The sequence below is a fragment of the Dermacentor variabilis genome, unplaced genomic scaffold, assembly GCF_050947875.1.
Source record: "Dermacentor variabilis isolate Ectoservices unplaced genomic scaffold, ASM5094787v1 scaffold_14, whole genome shotgun sequence".
Lineage (NCBI taxonomy): Eukaryota > Metazoa > Arthropoda > Arachnida > Ixodida > Ixodidae > Dermacentor > Dermacentor variabilis.
The window spans coordinates 4,520,951-4,547,397 of record NW_027460302.1 but is presented as its reverse complement, the minus strand read 5'-3'; the positions used below and the strand labels follow the sequence as shown (position 1 = coordinate 4,547,397).

General features: G+C 42.9%; 2 protein-coding genes across 2 annotated transcripts; one reads left to right on the top strand and one right to left on the bottom strand.

The window, feature by feature from the left end:
* Positions 1–11,088: 11,088 nt before the first annotated feature.
* On the top strand, positions 11,089–21,053 carry LOC142567703 (uncharacterized). The gene is made up of 5 exons (XM_075677872.1): positions 11,089–11,428; positions 11,690–11,891; positions 12,969–13,102; positions 14,709–14,773; positions 18,754–21,053. Exons 1-3 carry the CDS (start codon positions 11,216–11,218, stop codon positions 12,989–12,991), a joined length of 438 nt encoding a protein of 145 aa, XP_075533987.1. The 5' UTR covers positions 11,089–11,215; the 3' UTR covers positions 12,992–13,102; positions 14,709–14,773; positions 18,754–21,053.
* Positions 21,040–24,603, bottom strand: LOC142567765 (uncharacterized). Its single transcript, XM_075677932.1, has 2 exons — positions 24,570–24,603; positions 21,040–22,084 (listed from the first exon to the last, which is right to left on the bottom strand). Exons 1-2 carry the CDS (start codon positions 24,601–24,603, stop codon positions 21,045–21,047), a joined length of 1,074 nt encoding a protein of 357 aa, XP_075534047.1. The 3' UTR covers positions 21,040–21,044.
* Between the last annotated feature and the right edge of the window lie 1,844 nt (positions 24,604–26,447).

The following is a 26,447-nucleotide window of genomic DNA, read 5'->3' as shown; positions in this document are numbered from 1 at the left end:
AGTCCCAGCGAGCGCCAGCGTACCCAGTGCGATCCAGTGCTTAAAAAAAATAATAATAACAACGCGCTGATTTCACACTGGAAGGCACTGGAAGACGCTGGTTCTTGCAATCGGCATTTCCGAGGTTTTTTACTATGAAGTAACCCTTATGAAAATGGATTTAGAGTTCCTTTAGAACTCCTAATGAGTTCCTATGGAGTCAAAAGGGACTCTATAGGAACTCGCGATCTATAGAGTCGTCTGCATAGAATCTCTATAAGAAGTCTATAGAAACCTTTCTATAGAAACAAGTCATTTCACACACAATAGATGTGCAATAGAGGGTGTATTGACGTCCTATGTACTGAATTCTATAAAGTAATTTTTATAGAATGTCTTTAAAACTTCTAACGCGACCTGTCTATAGAATGGCTCTCCATTCGTTCTCTATAAATGTTCTATAGAGAGTGTATTGATATCATATGTACTAAATTCTATAAAATAATGTCTATAGAAAGTTTTTAACACTTCTAATGCGGCTTTTCTATAGACTGACTCTCCATTCACGCTCTATAAGCAGTCTATATAGGGTTTATTGTCATCATATGTACAATATTCTATAAAATAATGTCTATAGAAAGTTTTTAACACTTCTAATGCGACTTGTCTATAGACCAACTCTCCATTCACCCTCCATAAATGTTCTATAGAGGTCGTATTGACATTTTATGTACCAAATTCTATAGAAAAATTTTTATTGAACGCTTTCAGAAACGTTCTATAGAGGTCGTATTAACATCTTATGTGCCAAATTCTACAGAAAAAATGTTTATAGAACCTTTTCAGAACTTCTAATGCGGGCTGTCTATAGAATGGCTCTACATCCACCATAATAATTCTATAGAGGTCGTGTTGACATCTTATGCACCAAATTCTAGAGAAAAATTTATAGAACGTTTTCGGAACTTCTAATGCGGCCTGTCTCTAGACTGGCTCTCCATTCCCGTTCTAAAAATGTGCCATCATATGGCATATGTACTCAGTTCTATAAAGGAACGTTTATAGGACATTAAAGAAGCTAAAGTGCGGCCTGTCTAAGAACGGCTCTATATTTTCACTCTATAAACAGTACCCAGTATCCAGTGCATCGTCGGATTATGGGTCCAGTTCCGCGCGCTGGATGCATGAGGCGCTGGGCAAGCGCGGCGTACTGGGAAGCGCTGGTTACTGGTGCGAAAAACAGCTCTAGCGCGTTAAATACGCGGTGCCTAGACACCGTATGTATTTTTTGAATAGAGAAAGCAACAGAGAGCGTTTTAGTGCAATGAAAAACGAAAAAAAGAACATGTAAACAAAGAAGTGCTCTGACCAGGATTCGATCGTCGCACCTGCAGATCCCCAGCCCGGATCACTACCGCTACGCCACGCCAGCAAACGAACACAGGCGGATAATTTAGCATACCAAAATCGAGAAGCACTTTTAGTTTCACAGAGAGAAGTCTTGCACAGACGTGGTAGATGCGCTATCGTCCAGCAACTAAAACTCACGCCTGTACCACAAAGAAAAATTTGCTTTCCGTATTCAATAGTGTGCTCGGAAGTGCCATAACATCGACTTTCACTTGCGATTGGTATTTTAACTTCGAAAAAAGTGCTAAATGAACCACCGACCCGGGACGCTGCATGAATGGGCTGTTACTGCCGATTTCGATGGCCGTTTCTTGTTCTTCACGCGAGGGGTATGCTATGTTTTCTTAGTTCAGTGATGTCTTTCAGTCTACACGTCTGTCTAGTCATATATATTCGTCAGAGAAGCGTAGGCTAGTGCTGGGAGCCTTCGGCGACAGCACATATACCTGCGTTTATGACGCGTCACATCGGCGCTCCTCACTTCTTGTGCTGGCACTGTAGACATGAAAAAATTGTTTATTTAAAAGCACCGATGCGAAATCTGAAACATAAAGTAATTTATCCTTGTTAGACTCCTTGATTCTTGAGGTTAGACGCGCCGATAGCGTGCAGACGGACTCGGCGGATACGCTATGCCTAAGCTTCGGTGGGGACTGATCTCGGCGCGCGTAGCTGGCGAAAGGTAAAATGTGTGTATTTGAGCCTCGGAACTCTTTTTAGTACAATAGGGAAAGTGGAAGCGCATGAATCGCCTCAGCCTTGTTATCGGTGCGATAATATCAAGCAGCGGTAGGCTTCGAACTCGAGGTCTGTTCGAGCTCGTCTGAACGACTTCTGGATTTCATGTCCACTCCACAACACTGCGACAATGGCGATAACTCCCTATCATATGTTACGTGCGAACTACTAAAAAAGCGGCGTCCTCTGCGTTTGCGTGGTTTCGTTAAAGAATTTAGCTATCCGCCTTGTCAAAAGGCAAAATGCAAAAAGCGAAAGTGATTTTCATTGTCACATGTGCAGGAATAAACAAGGCAGCTCACGCACCTTTATTCCATGCTGCGACACGAAATAGTTCTATGACCCTAAGATATAGCGTTATTTAGGACAAGAGACTAGTATGAAGTGATGAATTCTATGAAAATTGCCAAAGTGATTGTATTGCATAAGGGAGGCTCTGTCGCTGATTTAAATAATTATAGACCGATATCCATACTACCTCTTTTCTCAAAAGTGTTGGAACGACTCGTAAAGTGCAGACTAACTAAATTTCTAGATAAAAACCACGCCCTTGTGGACCAACAGTTTGGCTTCCGTGAACACAGATCTACTGAAATGGCACTTGTTAAGATCAAAGAAAAACTCCTTAGTAACATCGAGAACAAACTATATACGGTTGGTCTTTTCCTGGATATTAGAAAAGCTTTCGACTCCATTGAACACACTGTCCTATTTAATAAACTGTCATACTACGGAGTTCGCGGAGTGGCCCTGAAACTGATTCAAGATTACTTCACTACCAGACAGCAATACACGTGTTATAATGGGTTTTGTTCACACAAGAAAGAAATTGCACTCGGTGTCCCTCAAGGGTCAATTTTGGGTCCCCTGTTCTTTATTCTATACGTAAACGATATTGTAAACATACCGCTTACTCCAGACATAGTCTTGTATGCTGACGACACAAGTTTGTTTTTCTCAGGTGACAGTCTACGAGTGCTAGAAATCACAGCTAATAATTGGTTAGATCAACTTTTAGTTTGGTTATCAGCAAATCACCTGCAGTTAAACGTCAATAAAACAAAATATGTGGTTTTTAAGCCAAGAAATAGGCCTGATGACTGTGCTTTTTGTGTAAAGTTCAATAGTTGTGTAATCGAGCGGACTTCAGCTTTTAAATTTTTAGGCGTGCTTTTTGATGAGAACCTGAGTTTTACACCTCATGTAACGAAGATTCATTCTAGCATTTGTAGGTCAATAGGCATATTGTGCAAAATTAGATACCTTGTTCCTACTTGGTTGAAACGCCGTCTGTATTATGCTTTAATTCAGTCTCACCTTAGTTATTGCCTGTTGGTATGGGGGACTACATTCCAATCAAACTTGGATCGATTGATACGTCTCCAAAAACAAGCAGTTCGCTGTGTTGAGAACCTTGGACCCCGCGATCACACGGCACCTTTTTTCACAAAGCATTCACTTTTAAAAATTAATCAACTGTACGAACTTAAGCTCGCTATATACATACGAGGCGAACTCGTGAAAAATTCACTCATTCTTTATCAAAACCACCTCTCAAGCTACACCCAATACAATTTCAGGCATGACCATATTAGAGTTCCATTTTGCAGGACGAACTACGGTAGAAAACAACTAGCATACTTAGTCCCATCCTTCATAAATGCACATCCTAACACGATCACTATAGCGCAGAACTTCAGATCATTAAACTGCTTTAAAAGTGCCATGAAAAAATATTTGCTTTCCCTTTCTGATTGACATTGTGCTAATTGGTTTTTGTGTGTTTTACGTACAATTATTTTAAGTGCGTTTCATTTTGTGCTTGTAAATATATAAAGTTTTTTTCATGTTCATATTACTCTGTTGATCCTAAACTATCTCTACTTGGAAAGTTGTATAGTGATTGTTGAATTTAATGCACGTATGTTTGCAATGTATGCTATGTATGTCTAATCCACGCTATTGATATGTGAGTATACTATCTGTATGTTATATGCAACCGCACTGTTGAGCAATGTATGGGTGACAGGGCCTTAGTCAGGCAGACAATGTACTGCCTTTAGCCTTGCCATCCAAGACCTTCACTGTGTCTAAATCAATGCTGAATAAAAAAAAAAATGTATAAAGCATTTAATATTCAGCAGCGCTCGTCCTTGCGTACTGGAGCCAGCGCGGCACAAACACAACCAGCGCAGTTTCCAATGCGACCGTCTCTTCCAGTGTGACCCAGCATTGCCCAGCTCTTATCCAGCGTTCTCACTGGTCTCGAGTGAGTCCCAGCGAGCGCCAGCGTACCCAGTGCGATCCAGTGCTTAAAAAAAAAAAAAAACAACGCGCTGATTTCACACTGGAAGACGCTGGTTCTTGCAATCGGCATTTCCGAGGTTTTTTACTATGAAGTAAGAGCATCGTTAAAAAGACACTCATTGACGAAGGCAAACATCACACTAATCGAAATTAGGAAAACCAAAGAAATATAACGGAAGCGCGCATTGTGGATTATATCGCATATGCAGGTAAATCACAAAGATGTATACCAAGAAACACTAAGCAAAACTGCGCCTTAGCAATCGCGTCATATCTATTTGCTGGCATGCAGTGACTGCAGCACTTGGGGCGGAAACACATCGAACGCCGCCGCACATTTCTGGCACACACCACTCAAATGCGACAAATGCACGCTGCAGAAACGATTTTTTTTTTCAAGGAATCTTGAAAAGTCACGGACCACATGAGCGCGATCCGCGCATGATAAGTACATCGCCACGAAAGCAAGATAGGGAACACATAAGCGTAACCTGTGCCTCACGGGTAAAATTAAAAATCATCGTATATAAATTATGTTGCTGTGCGACGGACACAAGCGCACGGAAACATCACACACTGCACATGTGTACCTCCGAGGTTGTGTGGACAATTTCTGGGCTACATTTAAACGACGGCAGGAAGTTACTTCAATGAGAAACGAAGTGAGGGCGCATGTAGTGCAGGTAACGGCTGCGCATAAAGTCAGTTAGGGTTTTAAGGCCAGTGACCGAGGTTGAAATCGTTAAAATCACACCCCAGCAATAGCTTACGCAGGGTAAATTGTCCGGATCTTGAAGGCCATGCTTTTTGCTGACTACATGTGGCATAAGCGATTCAAAAGCAAGAATACTGCATGTAATTTATTTCTGCCCTAAACTATGGCACACAATATGAGCATGTCAATGTTTCTTCTTGTCTAGCAACATATGTATGTAGTTCGGCCCAAAACGGCACAAAACCTGCTGTAGTGGGTATTATTGTAGGAATCACGGAGGACACAACAGCCGCACTATTATACAGACGGCGCTGGCAGCGCCGGTATTTTCGTATTCAACGCGTCAGGTAGAATACGAAGGTACGGCGTGTTGTAATGCTCCGTCTTCAACGGTAGTTGTGCGAGCTGCATCGATGTGTTTGTTTGATCGTGTGTTATTAGGTTTGCTGTAATGAAATGAGACGTAGTTCGCGAGCACGAAAGTGCCAGAAGATGGCTTGAGTCTCGCTGTAAGCACGCCGTATGCGTGGCGCGCCAGCTAAATGTGGACCAACGATTTTCATGCCGTGGAGTGCGTTCCCTTTGTCTCCGCTGGTTGTCGTGGAAAGCTTGGTGGACGGCGCAAAGAAGTAATGCGTATTATTAGCGTGCCTCAGCTCGTCCACTACCCAGCGGATCGCAGACGCATCACTGGAAACTTGGAGAGCGCCTTTCGACCTCGCCGTACTGTTGAAACGGTAAGCAATCGTGCTCGCCAACTACACGTGCGTTCATCCGTGTTGTGTGTGCTTCCCGTGTGTGTATAGAGTGCCTTGCGAACGTAGCAAGTGAAACACCCACGTAAACAGTGAACCCTGTGCTGATACTTGCTACGCGCTGGTTGTAAAAATTGTGTACGCAACTCTATTGCCACAGTGCGGAATTGATAATCCTGATAAGCGTTTGCTTCCGCTGAGAAAAGTTTCGGAAATCGTGTTCACCTTGTGCAGCTGTGCGTGAGCTCCCTCCTGTCTGCTAAAGTTGCATAGTAACGACCCGTCTACCTCTTCATCGATTCTTTCTTCAATGACGTTTCCTCACTTATAAATGCTTCGACGTTGTGCACAATCTCTGCTTACGAGGTTTTTGGCTAACGAACAGTTCTAGGGAAAAAATGTAAGCCAATCACAGCTTGCTACTAGTACAGCTTTATTTCCAAGACAAGATGTGTTGACATAACTGACTTAACTAAACATGACAGGGGAACGTTGCCTATACTAAGTAATGGAAAAAACATTAAGATTATATTGTAATCTGCTGCTGCGGCGCGTCCAAAACTTTATTTGATGTAGAGGTCCCTATTGTCATGACATTCGATAATTTCAAGCATTTGCTCTCTTTCCACATTAGTGCAGACATTGTTTTCATGACCCTTTTAGGTGCTGATTGCATGTTTTCATGATATCACAGCTTTATTGTGCCACTGCTATAAGCTAACATAGACCTCATTTTGTAGTGGCGAGGCCGTGATCCACAACATAAACTACAAGATCGAGGAGCACCCAGAAATGCAGACCCTGTGGATATATGGCTGCAGCAGCATGGCGTGTGATCTGGATGGTCATGTCAGGTGTGTATGAAATGTATGTGTTCCAAAAAGGGGGCTTGGTGTCATTCATGGTGAATTTTGTCAACACATTCCATACTGCAGCTTACTAAAGAGACTAAATATTTATGCAACCTTATTGAACTTCTACCTATTTGTGTGCATAGCCATTATGCCCACATTATTGTGTTCTGTATAATACCTAACCTTTCCTGATCTTTAGTATTTCTTTTGCGTAAGTTGCTTACCTGCAAGTTAAATATAATTTTTGCTTTGTACTTAGTGTATTTATGACTTTTTATTGTGGTTTTATTCTTTGAAAACTATTTCCTATGCTGTACCCCTTATTTGCATAATTTTTTTCTGTTTGTGCTACAATCTCGTGCAGTTTTCTGTGCATGTAGGAATTCGAAGTGTAGTGGAATAAATATGTCACAGGTCTAAGCACGTAGTGTGCACACCTTTGTTTATCATTGATATCTTTACAGTTACTTCTCTGTTCCCTTAGTAACAGCCACTGCGGAATACACATTTGGTGAGCTTTAATTTCTTGAAAATTACTATGATGGTCAGTATTTACTATGCTGCATTTACTTCAGTAGTACATAGGCACAGACTGATATGGATACCTTGTGACCTACACAGGATGCCTTTTTTGTTTGTTGCATTAAAAATGGCGGCTCACCCACATGTCTTACTATATATGTGGTATGCCTCATCGATCTCACTTGTCAATTTTTACAGTGGATGAAAACAGATGAACGATTGTAATCCAACATGAAGCCCCGTTGCGGAAATGTACGGCCAAGTTGGATGACCATACTGGTCTTTTGAATGAAATATGGTGGTCTCTTATACACATACGATACCGGCCAGTTTGCCCGATGTACACTTGACCACATGTGAAAGGGATACAGTACGCTGCCTGTGACACACACGCCAATCTTGGTGGTATCTTTCACCGAGCAAGCCTCCCTTGCCTGCTTGCCTTTCTCAATTCTCTTGCACACTGCTGTGCATATAGGCACCCCGACAAGAAAGGCTTGCTTAGATACCACTAAATTTGTCTTGTGTCTGTCAGAGGTAGTGTAGTCTATTCTTGTGATCATGTGTATATTTGGTCAAATGTACGTGCAGCAGATTGGCCGGTGCCTCAACACGTGCCTAAGACAGCACCATAATTCACTCCCCGGATCAGTATGTTCGTCCTACTTGACCATGCACCGATGGGACTGGGGCTGCACGCCAGATTTAGACTGTTCATCTGTTTTGTTCAGCTGCGGCAACCAATTGACCAACAAATTCGCTGAGGAATGCCACATAAAAAGACTGGGTCACAATCTGTTTACTGAATTGTCTGCAACCTTCGTAGGAACAAATTTGTTTGTTGCAACTAGTTTTAGGCACGTTATTTCTTGTTAAATTTTCTGCTTGACCTACAGAGCAGTTATGCAATCAATTTTCAAAGAGACATGATTAGTATAATTTTTGTTTTCTGTTTTTCACATGCCATGTTGCAAGAAGGACCCTTTTTAATTAAAACTGAATTAACTTTTCAATTGCAATTGGGAAGTCTTATCATTGCGTTTAGGATACATATCAGTGTACATACCTGTACTAGATTAGAAACTAATTGTTTCAATAACTCAAAAAGCACGAATATACTGTGTCCATTGTATCTGACAGTGACACTGCGACTGTGTTCCAAATACCACTAATTGGCAGTTATCCATCATAATTTGCGAAAACAACTTAAAACATTATTGTTCCCCATACAATCGATACTTACATGCATCATCATGATTGCTCAAGCTCCATGTGAGAAATTTATTATTGGCATATTAAGCATAGTACATACCAACTATGGCTAACAGCGGATGGAATATTAATTTTGTCTACCGCTCAGCAATAGAAGCCAGTAGGTCATTCCCTTCTTTTCAAAAAATTTGTTTCCTATGCACAGTGTGACGTCTGTATAGGACTCTTAGCTCATGGGTGTTCCTGCTTGCTTATCTTATAAATGGGGAATGTGTTGTCATTGCAAGATGAGATTAATGTGTGACTAGGCTGTTGTCGTTTGGAGATGCTTTTTGTCATCAGCAATGATATTCTACTGCCAGGCACATTGGCCCAGTGCTGATGTCACAGTATCTTGGGAAAGTAAAGATATTGTCAAAAATGATTCTCAAAAGAACTGCCGCTGTTTGGCAGTGGTGGGGAGGTGGGGTGTTCTGCCACTTTTCTGTTATAATTTTTTTCTGAAATACTGAAATGAAACTTAGCATAATGCTACAACCATACAGATATTTGTGGCGTGTTTGTGCCTGCTAATACATTAAGGCTGAATGTTCATTACACCTTTTGAAAATTAATTTCAATTGTATTTTCCAGGCTCCAGCATCGCCGTTACTAGACGGACCAAATGAGGCCAAAAACTAGCCTTTCCTCGCTCCTTTCCTGGGAAGTGAAATAGCAGGTGATCATGTAAGAATGAACTTGCAACATGTGAGCAGTAGCCAAAGCTCCATACAGGTCATGCTGGTGGTGGAATGATAAGACAAACCGCAATATTTATTTGTTTACTTATTCACTTAATATTTATTTATTCATATCTCGTGAATACTGTGCAGTTTTTCAGCAAGGAATCAGATAAAATAAAGAAATATCATTGCATCAAAGTAAACATGTTATTTGAAAAAGCATAATTCACGTAGCACAGTACCATGATAAAACATTTTCAGACAACTAGTCTGCTTTTGATACGAATTCATGAAAACTGCAAATTTTGAAGAAACAGAGCAGTAAGGTTAACAAATCTTACTCAACTAAAAAATGAGATCACATTTCTGTTGGACCTAATACCATAATTTAATCTGGCAAATTAGAGATACCATATGCTGCTCTAATATACAATCACTAATTTATGAGTAGATGTGCGAAACTCTCAAACATTGCAACAATTTCATGTAAGCTGTAAATTCATATATAAAGTTTGTTGACTTTAGACATAGCAGATGGAGTCTGCAGAACTGTGATATCTCTTTCTGGCACAGAGACTGGGATTAGTAAGCTTCGTGGTGTAATTTTTCTTAAACCTGCCAAATAGTTCTTCCTGCAACAAGTTGAATTCTCAAATGCCACAAACTTTAAATTAGTGCTGTGGTTGTCTCAAAAGTATTTCTGTATTTTGGATGTATTTGAGTAGGAAAATTTACAGAATTAACGAACTTGTGCTAGTTATTCTTTATTTTTTTACCGTTGCAAACTCAGTCCTTTTCCTTCAAGTTTTGCTATTTTCAGCAAATTTAATAAAAATTGATGGTTTTAATGTAAAACTATAATTTAAACATTTTTAAATGTATCAAACCTCATCAAATTTGATTCCATAGTTGCCGAGAAAAACTATTTTACTGTTTATGTGCATTACATAGGAGCTCCTGAGCTAAATCTTTTTTAGTCATTGCGTGTGTCGGTCTGGTTTGTATTTCTCACCCTAATTAGAATATTGGCTCTGATCTCAAAATTGTTTCCCTTACAACGAAATACAACCTTTTAAACTTTGTACGATATATGCTGTACTGCTCTATGAAAACCACTGTTTGCCACATTTTTGCAGGGCCTGCTAGTGCTAATTTTACACATAAACATAGACTAATAGGCTGTGTGGTTTCGGTATATGGTGTACTTATCTGTGAAAGCCATTATTTGCCACATTTTCGCAGCGACTGCCAGTGTTATTTTTGCACTTAAACAAACTAAAATGCTGTGTCGTTTCGTCAGGCTGACACAACATTGCAGTGCACATTCATATCAGTCTATTTTCAGGCTTTAGTATCCAACCGTTCAATGTGCACTGCTGGAACAGGCACTCCTTTTGCAGTTTTAATGGTATGGTTTCTTGTCCTAGTCAAGCCTGTTATTGCCAGGTGTCAACTGTAATCAAGTCTGCCACTGATTCTTTTACCTCATGTTTCGCGTGTTTGCACCACCAGCTTGACCTGAGCAGCATGTTGGCAGCTACAGTTTGTGTGTTGCAAGTTCTAGTCTGAAGCGTGTATGTCACATATATGAAGTATGTATCTAGTCTGAAGTGCAATAAACATTTCAAACTGAATACTTTGTGGTTATAGCACCAATTATTTTGCCACTGCATTTACTGTAGTCCTTATTGCCTACAGTAGAACTTTGGTAAATTGCAAGTTCTTTACACATATCGGCCTAGCTTCTATGGGGAACCAGCTCTCGACAGATGGCGCCCCAAAAATAACGGGATAGCGCCGTCTGTAGTGACGGAAATGCATTTTTCAGTAACACACGCTGTGCGAGCAATGCTGTCATATCCGCTGCCCGCCGCGGCGACGTAAGTGTTGTGGGCCTCACCGCGAGCACGTTTTTGTCGCTTGTTTCTGTTGTTGTGTCGTGGTGCGTTGCAACATTTTCACAAGTTTCAAAAACTGCGACGCCACCTCCGCGGCTGCAGCATGGCACCCGTAGTGCTGCGCTACGGTTTTAGAAAAGTGGCCGGGATCGACGAATATTTCCGTGCTAGTGCGCTTGAGAAGGGCCGAAAGTTGTGCGCTGCGAAGTACGCTTACGACGTCGAGGAGACCCTGGAACGCTTTGATGGCGATTCACAAGTGGCGGCGAAATGCCACTCGCAAGTGCGTCAAGCTATGTACGACGTCAACATTCAGGTAAGCGCGCATATTCGTTAAGCTTTTTCTTATTTCACCATGACCGCGAAGATTGGTGTCTTGCGTAGTTTGACCAGCGTTTACGGACTTCATATCCTTATTAATTTTAAGTTTTATGCGGCGTAGCGAAGCCTCACAAACTAAGCAATTTCGAGCGCTGCTTATCTCGTGTATGCCTAGCGCAAATTTCGCTACGTCCGTGCGCGGTAAGAATCACGTTTTCAGTTGTTTGACTAAAAAATCATATTTTTGCGTCGGCAGCTGTCATCGCAGCGGCGAATACTGGGTGCGCAGTGCACGTGCAAGGCCGGCCTTGGTGGCGGTTGCAAACATGTAGCTGCCGTCGTCCTGTTTGTCAACGAGGCCGACGCGCCGTCTTCGACTGATCGCCCTCAAGGGTGGGGTCGGCCGACCTCTAAGCCGGACACTTCTCGAAGGGAGTCCATCGAAGAGCTTTTTGGAGGTACACTGTACACTTTGTCTTGCAAAGATGTGGCGTGGAGAACTACTGGTTCTCAGTACAGCGGAAATTGAAAGCCTTTTGGAAACACAATTTCATTTTCGTATTTATATGCCTGTTTGACAAGTCGACATTAACGTGGTCAAAGTGGTGTCTAGCTGGTTTTGGGCATGCTGATGTTAAGCATATGTGGAAGGAAGCTATGTGCATGTGGAAGCTTGTGTATGTGTGTGGGTATGCAGGAAGGGGGGGGTCAGCAGCACTAAGCTGCTGGTCCTGTCGCTTGCGTAGGGACGCCCCTGCATTGATGATGCAACAGTGCCATATCTAATTAGCATGCATTTTCTGAGCATGGAGTCGGTATGTGTGTATGCCTAGCACAAGTTTGGCTATGTCTGTACTCAATCACAATCATGTTTTATATTGTTGCACTAAATACTGATCATACTTTTGCATCTGCAGCTGTCGTCACTGCAATTTCTTTGCTTTTAGTTTATTAAACATGTAGTTCACAGCTGTTATCTCTTGCAGAGTACAAGCCCCTGTATATTGGTGGCAAGTGCCCAAAAGAAGAACCACCATCCTATGTTCTGCACCATTTCCCCGACATAAGCTGTGTAATGAATTCAGCTTTGATAAGTGAGGAGCAAGGGCGAAATGAACGAGACGTGCAAGACGTCTTAGAAGACCTTATTTCAAAGGCAGCACTCCATGCTGACGTATTGTCTGTAGAAGAGGTGTTGACCTGGGAATGTAGTCTACCTCACTATACAGCAGGACAGTGTGCCTCACTCACTGCAATTGAGCAGCAATTTATTGCCACAAAAGTGGCATGTACAGGCTCCCAGGCAACCATGACAGCTGCTGAAACTATAATGCAGGGAAAATGCCCCCGGTTTGTAACAAAGCACTGCACATTTCTGAAATTTCGCATGTTTTCCTTTTCTTACCTTTTCTGCTGCATGAGAACATGTAGTACACTATACTCTTTCTTGGTGCATGCATGGGTGCACGCTTTCAGAATGTGCTCTACGTTTTATTACTGGCCATGAAATTTAACTGATCCTTTTTGTGTTGCAGTTGGCACAAAGAAAGGTCGGTAAGGATATCCAGCTCCATTGCACACCGCATCCTGACTAGGCAAAAGGCCTTCGAGTCCCTGGCTGAGCAGCTGCAGAACTCCAAAACACCACTTGTTCCGGCGCTGATGTATGGTAGGCACCCAATTTTTTTTTATAAATGACTTGATGGACTTAAGACATGTAATAGAAATTAATAAATTTTGGTTTAAAGCAGCAGCCCTGAGCCAGTGACGGCACTAAGCACTGTAATCCACTGTAATATACCACTTTACATTACTTAGGAACACCTCAATCATACAACTGAACAAATGTTTACATATACACTGCTAAAGATTGGTCTTTGCTTGAATACTACTGCAACGTGGATCAGGTTATCAGTGACAGTAAAATTTGTAGCTCTGTGTTCCGTTAAGTGCATGAGTGAGGAACAGTTCCTCTAGAAATGCACATTCTAACAAGGGAACATACAGCAAGGATTATGACAGCCGTAGATTCTTGTGCAGGCATTTGAACTTGAATGCCATGTGCCCACATACACCCTGTGAGCCTGTAAGCATCTAGGCAACCAACATATTGGTGTCTGTTGTATTCACACAGGAAGACGTAGGCTTCAAGAAATTGTTTTATTTTCCGTGCTGCATACTGGCAGCATGAAAGCAACAATTGATGATAGTGCAGTACACAAACAACAATATATATACACCAAGATACAGTCATACATGGAACATCATGGTGACATTCATTAGCCAGGTCATTGTCCTGAATACCAGCTAAGGAGGCATGCAATGTCACATTTCTCTGCTGGTGGGGCCGATTTGCCAGTGCACCACTAGGCATGTGGCTGCTGTAGTGAATTAAAAGAAATGTTCATTACTCGGTGTGCTAAGGAAAAGAAGCATCTAGAGGTTGAAGTGGCAGCAATGCTTGGGTTGGGGCTTGTATGTCCGTGTTAGCATGCCATCGTTTTACTGACAGAAAAATAAAGTCTTGAGAAGCAGATATGGCCCTTTGGGCATGCGCGATACACAGTTTTTGCTAATTATTTTTCTTGTATATCTGACGCTGGCTTTGCATGTAGTGTTTGATTACCATGTTCGCAAGAGTGATTATGGCTGGCCTTGTGCGTGCACTGTGCTCCACTGGGTTTTCATCAAATTTTGAGTTGTAAGCCAATGCTTGTGTATCATGTAGTATTCCTTCAGTCCTGTCTGTATAATTGTATTTCACCTGGAATGAAAAGTAGCTGTGGTATACTGGTAGGGCACTTGTTTCAGAGTTTTGCTAGTGTGTAGATGTGCTTAGTAGACGACAAAAGAATGAGATGCGCACAGCTGGTGTGTTACGCGTGTCTCGTCATCTCTTCTGTAATGTCTGGTAAGCACATGAACATGCACGATTGCAATTCTCAACTCGCCCAACTAGCTGTGTTGACCTGCTTGGCAGTCATGAGGTTCTTTGTTCGAGCCAACGAAAAGTCATGAACCTTTTCTTCCTTTTCACTTCTGACACTTCCAAGTTTGATGTTACCAGGGGCCATGATGTAAAAGGGATACACTCATAACTGCTTAGCACACTAAAAATGTTCAACACTGCTACTGACAAGTGATTTATGGAAGGATTTCAGAGCAAAATCCATGATATCATTAATGAGCATGAGGCTCTCTAAGTATTTCTACATTGAACTAGTGCGATGGAAGCTTGTGCACATAGCATCTGCATTTTTTCTACTTTTCTGAAGGTACTGCTATGGAACCAACAGCAAGGGCAACATTCGAGAAAAAAATTGGTGCCAAAGTGACCCAGGTTTGTAACTACGTTCATCATCATCGTCACCAGCCTACTTTATGTCCACAGCAGGCCGAAAGCCTCTCCCTGCGATCTCCAATTACCTCTGTCCCGCGCCAACAGATTCCAACTAGCACTCGCAAATTTCCAAATTTCGTCGCACCACCTAGTCTTCTGCCATCCTCTACTGCGCTTCCCTTCTCTTGGGACCTATTCTGTCACCCTAATGGTCCAACGGTTATCTAATCTGCGCATTACATGACCTGCCCAGCACCATTTTTTTCTCTTAATGTCTATTAGAATATTGTCTATACCTATTTCCACTCTGATCTAAACCAATCTCTTTCTGTCTCTTAAAGTTATGCCTAGCATTCTTCATTGCATCGCTCTTTGCGCGGTGCTTAACTTGTTCTCAAGCTTCTTTGTCGGTCTCTATGTCTCTGCCCCATATGTCAGCACCGGTAAAATGTGCTGATTGTATACTTTTCTTTTCAGTGATAACAGTAAGCTCCCAGTCAGGAGCTCATGATGTCTGCTGTATGCGATCCAACCCATTTTTATTCTGTGAATTTCCTTCTCATGGTTAGGGTTCCCTGTGATTAGTTGACCTAGGTAAACATACTCATTCACAGACTGTAGAGGCTGACTGGCGAACCTGAACTCTTGTTCCCTTGCTCGGCTGCGTATCTACAATTGCTCCTAGGTATAGCGGGGCGTGGTACTTGCGCAGATGACGGATGTTTGCACGCATGTGCGAGTAAGAGCGGTTGCAAGAGAGAAAATGTGGGGACTTTTGCTCCTTGAAAATGCGACTCTGCCTAGGCACTACGGAGGAGTTTCTTAGCATGTGTTCTATGTTTGTCCCTAGGCATGCCGGCAGAAGTTGCGGGGTGTGGTAGTGCTGAACTTAGCGTCGCAAATTGGTGGCTGGACGTAATTACATTTATTCAATCATCTTTTGTACTAATTGAAACAACGTGCCATTATTTCACATTATTGGCTGCACCTCCAGGACACCAAAGCGGCAACGAGGACATCAAAGCTGGAACCCAGACTGGTCTGTGGGTTGGGGCTCGCCGAGTTATCCATGGGCCACCCTGCTTCCAGCTTTGATCCCCCCGCTACCCCTTGGGTGCCCTGGAGACCTGCGCCGCCTGCTTTATTGTAACCTCAGGTGCTCTTCTGAGGCCTCCGTTTGCCAGTTACATGTGCCCTCCTGGAGCAGTGCTTGTAAAAAATGCAATCTATCGTCCCGACGAACAAACACCATGACTTATACAACACCAGTCAGAACCTTTCCCCTTCAGACACAGCGATCACCAAATGGGGCGTCCGTGTCCACTGCCTCACCGTGCCAGCAGCCAGCGGCGGAGCGTAAACAAACTGGACCGCACTTCTTAATGCCGGCATGTCTAGGGGACAAACGCCTACAACACACGCTAAGAAACCTCCTCCGTAGTGCCTAGGCAGACTCACATATTCAAGGAGCAAAGGCCCCCAGATTTTCTCTCGCACCTGCTCATACTCGCGCCTGCGCAGGAACGTCCAGCACCACTGCAACTACTAGCACGAGCAACTACTAACGCTGTCCAGCTATTCATCATTATCTTTGTCTTCTATGTATTAACCTTAAACCCCACTCACACACTCTCTTTTACGGTCCTTCCAGTTTTCTGGGACCCTTGCAGTCGATAGACACTTCATATTGAGAGCCGCCATTTTTCCAAGCATTATGTCTCCTCCATCTTTGATTAAATAGACTGTTATTTCATCTTCTCCTGCCGCTTTTGCCCATTTCATGCCTTGCAAGGCCCTTCTGACCTCATCTCTAGATATAGGAGGAGTTTCTGTATACTGTTCAGTATTGTTTCGAATAGAGTACTCCTGGGTCTTCTGGGTACTGTACAGGTCAGTATAGAATTCTTACGCTGCTTTTATTATACCTTCAAGATTGCTGATGATATTACCCTGCTTATCTTTCAGTGCATACATCTTGGTCTGTGCTAATGCCAAGTTTCTTTCTCACCGATTTCAGGCTGCGTCCATTTTTTACGGCTTCAGTCTTTCTCACGTTATAATTTCAAATATCACTTATTTTCGTTTTGTTGATCAGTTTTGACAGTTCCATGAATTCTATCTGATCTCTTGAGTTGGACACTTTCCTTCTTTGTCGTTTCTTTATTCGGTCCTTTGTTACTTGGGAGAACTTGCCTATTGGTTGCCTTGGTGCCTTGCCTCCCACTTCAATTCCTGCCTCTGACGCCAGCTTCGTTACGGTTTCATTCATTGCCTCTATGTCATCATCATCATCTGTTCTAAGGCAGCATATTTGTTTGAGAGTACCAGCCTAAATTTGTCTGCTTTTACCCTTCCTGCCTCTAAGTTGACCTGTTTTTTCTTGAGCGATTGTACTCTTTTTCTGTTCAAACTGAGGTGAATCCTAGCCCTCACTAACCTATGATTATTGCACTTTACCCTACCTATCACATCTACCTTCTGCAGTATGCTGGGATCGGCAGAAAGTATTAAATCAATTTCATTTCTTGTTTCACCATTAGGGCTTTTCCAGGTCCGCTTTCTGTTGCTACGTTTCCTGAAAAAGGTGTTCATCATTCTCAGCTTATTGCTTTCGGCGAAGTCTACCAGCATCTCTCCTCTAGCGTTTCTAGAATCGACGCCGTAGTTGCCAATTGCCTGCTCACCTGCCTGCTTTTCCCCCACTTTTGCATTGAAGTCACCCATTACTACTGTATACCGAGTCTGCACTTTTCTCATCGCTAATTCAACATCTTCATAAAACTGATCTACTTCCTCATCGTCGTGGCTGGATGCTGGAGTGTAGGCTTGTGCTGCCTTTAATCTATACCTCTACTGCTACTACTGCTACCCTCTTCATTAAAACTTCTTTCTGGGTGAGTTGGTGCATACTTGACATAAAAATTGTAACAGCGCCAATGCATGCATCCGCTAAGTAACAAGCGCTTGTGTCTCGTCCATTGTGGATGCATGTGTTGGCACTGTTACAATTTTTATGTCAAGTGTGCTACCCTCTCGTTAATGCTGTAGAATGCGTCAGTGTTGCCCGCTATGTCCTTGTGGATTAGGAATCCTACCCCGTATTGCTTCTTATCAGGGAGACCTTTATAGCAGAGGACATGGCCGGTATTTAGAATGTATAAACCTCAACAGTTCTTCTAATTTTGCTAAGGCCGATAATATCCCAAACAATGTCCGATAGTTCCTCAAAGAGTTTTGCTAAGCTAGCCTCACTCGACAGAGTTCGGCTGTTAAAGGTTGACAGGGTCAGTTTCCATTGGCGGCCTGTTCGGACCCAGAGATTCTTAGCACCCTCTGCTGCGTTACAGGTCTGACCGCCGCCTTGGTCAGGTGCTCCGCAGCTGTTGGGGACTGAGGGCTATTAATTGTAGATATCATCAGGGAGTTTGTGGCCGAATACTGCACCAGGGAGGCCAATTGCTGTTCTGGTGGTAACTACGTTGTCACATAATGCATTTTAATATTGTACAACTAACTAATCTATCAGTTTACTAATACAGACATCAAGTTGTTTTTTGTAGTGCTTTTATAGGAACTGCTAAGCGAGTTCATAATGGATAAGGGCAAGTTTAAATTTCATCCACAAGTGCACGTTACTCAGCACAGCTGAAAGAATATACACTGCAAGAGTGGGTCACTAGTAGAGCTTGGCAGCGTTGCCCTTCTTTTTCTATCCCCCTCTCCACTATGCATTACTGGAATAAAAGTAAAACCGATTATTTTTCCCCTGAGCACATTTATAGATCAGCGTAATGCATTTTCATCGAAGTGCTTGTACACTGAGGCTGGCTCACACATACTGAAACTGTCACAGCCACTGCTGCACACACGGTGATTGCTACTGATATTTGAAAGCATGACTGTTGGACAAAACATATCGAATATGGTGTTCGTGCATGTTGTACATATTATTTGCTAACTTTACAAAATATGCTTTGCAGGTTGGCGTTGTGATTCACCCCTGTCAGCCATGGCTTTGTGCAAGTCCCGATGGGCTTTTCCAAACAACCAGTGGTGTCGTTTTGCTTGAAATCAAGTGCCCCTACAGTCGTAAAGATGACATAATCATAGATCATGCTCTGCGCGAAAGCTACGTTAGCTATGTGACATATCATGATGGAATGCTTCAGTTGCCTCGCAGCCACCCATATTATTCACAGGTTCAGGTTGCCATGTATGTCACTAACACTACAGAATGTTTCTTTTTTGTTTATACAAGCAAGCAAGATATTACTATAGTTGTTGACAGAGATGAAGACTTTCTTGCTCGAAACATTCCTCGGTTGGAGGCGTTTTATTATTCATACTACATTAAGCAGCTCATGCGTTAGACCAGATTCCTGCTTGCAGGAAGTAAGTTTGCTCGTAAAGGTACATACAGCCGCTCAGCACATGAAATCAGATAACCCTGCTTATGGAATGATTCCCTATCATAGTGGCTAAAACAAGCCACGTTTTTCTCATTAAATTTGGAAATTTAGTTTTTAATCTATCACTAAAAGTCTTGAAAGATGACCTTTCGCGCACCACGTGGCACACACATGAAGCTGCATAAGAGCTCTGCCACGTGACCTTCTACTAGTGTACGCGGTTACTGGTCTTTTTATTAGTACTGAAATGCAGTATACTTTCTATAACACGTTTTTCCTGACTTACAGTGTGCAGATTTACAGATTACAGTGTGCAGAGTTGGCCCACTTGTGGCATAGTTGATGTCATATTGTATCTCATAGGGGGGACCACAGAACTTGGGTTACTTGCATGCAAATTCGCCTGTGTACAAAAGCATCCATGTGTACCATTATGCATGCCTTTTTTACCTTGTAATACTCACAGATTAAAGCGCCTGTGATTTTAAGGCAGGTAATGCACAAATAAAAAACAGACAGCGGAAAGAATGAGAAAATACATTGTGATTGCCATACATGCCTTACCAAAACATGTTACTGTCTCGATCTTCCACTGTACCAGCTAGCTTGGATACAGACCCTAGGTCTGTGTAATATAAAGGCTGATTTGTAAATTATGCTGCACTTATTAACAGCTCAATTACCTACAGCATGTTAATATCAAGGTTTCACCTCCAGTGAGTGACAAAGTGTTTTTCGATTTCTGTGCCAATTTAAAATTATAATTGCTACTTAAAACATGTACAGCATCCTTGTTTCTATCAATATAAATCATGGTTTTTTCCTTTGCACCATTTCATGACACATTCTTTGCACTTGTTGGCCCTTTAAGGAAGTTGCTAGTGCGTTAAACACTGTTGAGCTACCTGATGGCAAAAGCTGGTTTTAGTCTGAAATCTTCCTCTGAAATTGCCTGGCTTTCAGGAACTTGCTAGTGAACAGCAATGCTTTATTACCACCAATTTCTTTGCTTATTGTCGCTTTATAACTGCAACATGAAAGACTGCATCAAAAAGATCCCGAACGTCTGCCATGGCTTTTACATGTCCATTCTGTCACTGAAGGAGTTGCAGTGATTCTTTCAGTTGTATCTGTAAGCTTGCACTGTATTTCCTTATTGAGAGCCTCTGCTGTTGCACAGTTAAGGCTAGTTCACAGTTGCAGTGTTTAAGCCATTTTTGATGCCTGTAGTGAATGTAGCCTTGAGGCCCATCCTTTCAAGGCATCTATATCAGACCAGAGGTCTGATCACCGTCGACCTGATCACGTCTCCTTTGATTTTAATTGATGTCTCCCATTTTTTTTGTGTGTGTGTGTATGGTGGTTGAGAGCCACACCATAGCTTCTTAGATATGTTTGCAAATTTGTTCAGCCTAGTGCTGTCCCCTTGCTTTACAATTTCTCATCCAAGTTTATAATTTCAGAGTCGCAGATAAAGCTGCTAGCTTTCCTGGTGACCTGGACTACTATGTTAGCTGGCTAAAATATCACTGCTACGAGCAGTTTCTTCAGTGTCATACTGCACTTAATGTTCTAAAAATAAAGCATAGTAATTTGTTTCTGTATGGTGCTTGCCTGCAGAACAGCAGTATTGTGTTTGCAAGCTAGGCACATAAGTATACACATGTTCACATGAATGGATTGGTCCGCTTTTTATTATTGCCAAAAATGATGAAAAACATACATGACCGGAATATTTTTCAAAATCTCTGTGGGGAAGTTGGCCTTTAAATATTACAATTTTGTAAAAGGTGGTAGCAGTGCTTATGCCAAAAATATGTTTGATACTCTGTGCTTGTGTATCACAGTGAAAATAAAGCACCTTACTTTGTGTTGCTTTGAATTATTGGACTTTGCAGATTTGCCAAAATGCAGCACATATGAAAAATCTCACTCATGGCAGGAATCAAACTGACAGGAATACGGTGCTCCAAAATTCCATGAGTTTTTATGCGCTGTATCACTCTCTCTACATGCACGCGCACTTGAGCAACATTGTATGTTTCTTGCAGTTCTGCAGGTGAGAAAGGCTGGTTGCCAGTTGAGAATGGTGGCATAATCAGTACGGCACTTTTACCTGCTACACCTGCTAGTATTCCAGGGAAACCCTTATCAGCAAGAATAACATCACGCTGACCAATTATTTCAAGGAATCCTGATTCCAGCACGATTTGTGTGTCTGAGCAACGCCCACCATAGGATTTGGACTTGAATACAATGAGGCCAGAGGGGGCAATCGCAACTAAAAATTTCAATGTAAAGCCACTTTTGTACGTGGAGTAGAGGACATGTTGTTGCCTCACCTCTGATGGTGTTTCTGTGCGCACCTCAGTGCAATCGACAATAAGTGTGCAGTCAGGATAGTTGACCTTAAAACACTCTGGACGTGTATCCCGTATCACTTGCATATGTGGCTTATATATCCACTTTCTTGTAGCACCCACAAGCGTGCCCAGAACTGCATGAAACGTTCGTGCCGCTGTTGTTTCATGAATGCCAAAAATTACTGCAATTGCACTAAAAGGCACTCCGTGCTTCATTTTGAATAGAAATATTAAAAGTTTGTTCGGAAGGCTGACATCAGTACCCTTATCTCTCGTGTGAGGCAGGAGACTTAACAGGAGGGAGAAAACATTGTCAGAAACGCCACAGAGGTCTCTCAGTGCACCGGGTGTTAAGGAAACTGTGTCGAATCCCCCAAAAAAGCAAACCCTAGAGTCTGGTCCTGCGGCACGGTGCAATAGGCATGGCAAATTTCCTGCTGGTGTTGTGAAGCATGCTGTGGCTGATTCTTCTTTCTGGCACACCTTTTGCACTGTAAGGTCTAATGCCTCAATGTGCTCCTCTTCAAGATTGTATTCAACTGAAAGTCGCAAATGAGAGAGAATATGAATCGAGCTCCAGCAAACGGTGAACGTACCAGCTCCAGGCTACTGTGTCCATTTGGCGGTTCAAGGCATGACTGCTGCTGATACAAGCCTCCAGCCAAACTGTGAATGTCATTGTCCTGTATAAATGGAAAAAGTCAATTAACTGCTGCTATTTGGAGCCTCCAACCAAACTGTGAGTGTCCTTGTCCTGTGTAAACGGAAAAAGTAAATTTTTCTATGATTTCTGAACCAAAATGCAACATTGTTTTCCACTTGCCCTCCTTTCACTTTGTTGTGATGGCTCCTGGCAATTCGTAGGTGATTTCGCACGTGCTCGAGCTCGCTCTGCCCATCTGGTAAGAAAAAAAAACATAGAATCGGTGCACTTGTATGTACGGTTTTTAACGACATCCCCCACTGCATCGACGCGACATTAATGTGATAGGTTGATGAAGAAGACTTTTAAGATTAGTCGAAAGGCGACTCTTGGACTTTGAAAGCTAACAAACACCTCGTCAGCCGCTACAGTCTTTGTATCGTTGAAACCAATAAACTATAAAATGGAGTTTGGTGTCGCGATAGCCCGGAAATAAAACCGTCGGCTGCGTACAATTAAGCGACTGGGGTATGCGAACGTACCAAGCAGCAGTGGTGTATTGAGATGTCGAAGCGTACATGGAGGTTTTTACTATAAATCAACAGTTTGCATCGTTTGTACTGCAATGCAGAAATAGCCCAAGAAATAATGAAGGCGGCCGCGATCGTTCGTGGCCAGGGCGACATCCGATCGTCCGCGTTATCAACGGTGGATGACGAGTGGCATAAAACGAACAGTTTGGCCTTTGTGATTGTCAAACACCTGCACACTGGCACAGTAGCCGAACACAGCGCAAATTTCCAACCGCCTGACGGGCCCTTACGCGCGCGTCGTGCAAGTTCCGCTCCTCTCGGCAACAAGTTGACGGAGCGGCTTTCTCGAGGCGCGATCGCTCGATGCCTAATTTAACACAACCCACAACGATGACACGTAGTTTTGCTTTACAAAACCTCACCGGTGGTAACGCTCTGTTGGTGCCGAAGGGTCGCATGGAACCGTGCAGCGGTATGCTGAAGGAAAAATTGTTGGCACGTAAGCGGGATGGTGCATGCAATTACTCTTTGCATTGCCGAAGAAGTGCCGGCTGCATATTCTGGTGTTCGCATTCGGCTGCCATGGCTTGCCGTCAGGCCTGTCGAACAAATTAAGCATATAAGTTCAAGCGTAGTCCCACCTGTTTAAGTGTCACGCTTTAAAATTCAGCACACTCACCCAGCACGTCGAACAGCTTGTATCCAACGTTGCCGCCGCTCTAACTCGTACGGCTTTGAAGGGAATGTGTAAAAAGACACGCTGCTATCATAGCCTTCTTGGTTGTGGCACTTAAAAACACAGCAATACCGCCGGCCTCGAAGTTTCTTTTTCCGCGTTTCACCTATGGTTTCACTTTCATGCACCGCGGTGTCGTTGACGTTTGCTGCCATATCTATTTGTTTGTATTACTGAAAACTTCCGGCCGCGTCCAAAAGGGCGGCGCTGCATGTTTGTCGAAACTCCAGCGCTGGTTCCCCATAGGCATTTGCTTGTAGGTACTCGAAAGCAACTGCATAGAAATATTCTATAGAATTTTGTCTTTAGCGTCTCTAAAGCAACTCGATAGAAATATTCTATAGAAATTTGCCTTTAGCATCTCTAAAGCAACTCGATAGAAATATTCTATAGAAATTTGCCTTTAGCATCTCTAAAAAAACTCGATAGAAATATTCTATAGAAATTTGTCTTTAGCATCTCTAAAGAAACTCGATAGAAATATTCTATAGAAATTTGTCTTTAGCATCTCTAAAGAAACTCGATAGAAATATTCTATAGAAATTTGTCTTTAGCATCTTTAAAGCAACTCGATAGAAATGTTCTATAGAAATGCGTCTTTAGAGTTCCTATAAGAATGCGGTGGCCAAATAACTTTTGAAACTCTATAGGAAAATTCTATAGGCAATCAAAATAAACACAATAGAGTTCTATAGAGAACATTCAAAAGACTTTCTAAAAAAACACATTAAAAATTTTTGTAAGGGAAGCAGGCGTTAAGCACTCCCAATACGTGCGCCGATTCCGGAGATAGCGCAATGCCTGGCCGAGACGCAGTGAAAGTGCAGTTCGCCATTAGGGGCCCACATACACAGCTTCGCTGGTCATCCTTCTTCACAGAGTGGAAGGGCACTGAGATTTTTTTCCTCCAGCTCCAATTTCTCGCACTGATCGACACGAGCCGGCGCCCGGAGGTCCCTTTCTGTTGCGATTTCCGCGTTAACCTACTCGGGGAGAACGGCACCAGCTAGGCCCATGCCCTTGCCGATCGTGTGCAGCCTCTCAATATCCATGAGCTCTTCTCGTACGTCTAGCTGTCGGCAAGATGGTAACGCTCATCCTGGCAGGCTCACCAAAATTGTGGGCAAATGTGTAGGCGCAGGCCATCCAGACGTACTAAGAAATCAGCCAAGACAGATGGCTGATAGTTTAGTTTTGTCCAGATTATACTAGACACATTTGAGTGGGCCGAGCGGCGCTCTCTCTCGCTGAAGCACCCCGTGTGGAAAAATTTTACGAGGACGCCGCGAGCGAACTAGATTGGGGCGGAGACGCGCTTCCCGGCATACTCAGCGTAATTCCGATGCGGGCCCTCAGACCGATTGCGCGCGTGCGCCCTGATAACAGTACTTTGTTTTCGCCGCAAATTTAGACTGACACCTTTCTGCTGCGTATACATATTTGAGATATCGGTTATGCAACACGGCGTCTTCAATTTTTCTGTCATTCTCATGCGCGTCGTCTGCTAGCGAGTACGTTCGTTGCGCGGCCGCTGGCAGACGCCCAGTTTTTCTTGCAGAAAGTCTGTGCATAAATTTTTTTTATCCTTTTACTTTCTTTGGTGCGCCCGCGATTCTTGTCGGCAGGTGCCGACAAGAGTCGCGGATAACAGGTGAACTGCTATTTTTAAAATCGTTTTCTAAAAGTAACATGTAATTTTTGCCATAGAAGCCGCCTATCTGCAACATGGAGCAACGTAAGAAATTGTTACTGATATCGTGTTATTTGACGCGCGCTTCTTGTTGGTGGAACACCGATCGGGGAGCATGATCAAAGAAAACAATACTATATAAACCAGATTCATTAACTGCATGGCGTGAAGAGATGCAGGTAACCAATGCACTTCTAAGTAAGTCTAAGGGTACTTAGACATATATATCCCCGACATATATACAATGGTAAGATTATCAGATATTCTAAATGCACTGATTGAAAAAGTGAGAACTCAAGACCATAACAAGCGTGTTTCTTTTAAAAGCTACACCAGCCCCTGGTGAACCAATCGACTTTCCGAGAAAAGGAATCAAGGCAATTATTGGAAGTTAACATGAACAACAGTGTTAGAGACAAGATATTGCCTATGTACTCAGACCGAATGAGGAATAATAATAATATTTGGGGTTTTACGTGCCAAAACCACTTTCTGATTATGAGGCACGCCGTAGTGGAGGACTCCGGAAATTTTGACCACCTGGGGTTCTTTAACGTGCACCTAAATCTAAGCACACGGGTGTTTTCGCATTTCGCCCCCATCGAAATGCGGCCGCCGTGGCCAGGATTCGATCCCGCGACCTCGTGCTCAGCAGCGACTGAATGAGGAAGACCGGGAAGTCCTTACCAAAGTAATCTCCGTGGCTTGTGTGCGATCTCCTTCAACGAGCCAGCAGGCGAAATGAAGTTGAAACATAGTTTAATCAAATGGTATTTGCAATTCAGGTAGTATTCGACTTCCGAATTTTCCAATAAAAATTGTCGAATGGCCGTTTGCGTTCGCATGTAACGCATAACACCACTTTCGAAGCTTCGAAGGTGAGGGGCTGATGCAAGTGAGAACTCTTGTTCCGAATGATTCTGCTGTGGGGAGTCGTGCCTGTTGCCCAGAGGCGTATAAGTTCCTGAGGGAATTAATGCGCGGGCGATAATCGGTTCTGCTGAACAAGTTCGTAGCTGTCATTCAATATAAACGCCCCTTTTTGTGGCAGCCTGTAGATCTTTTAACTTCATTCAGGCAAGGAAAACATTTTTTGACAGTATCACCATGTCTGCAAGACTGCATTCCATTAAAACTGAGTGCCCAATGTGGTACCACACTTATCTTCTTCAATGAGCACAGCATATCTAGAAATATCTCTACGTGTATGTGAGGCATGCCGCTCCTTTAAATGCTCCGTTATTCTCCTCGTGATAACTGAATAGAATAACTAAAAGCAGCCGTTGATAATGCAGAAGCT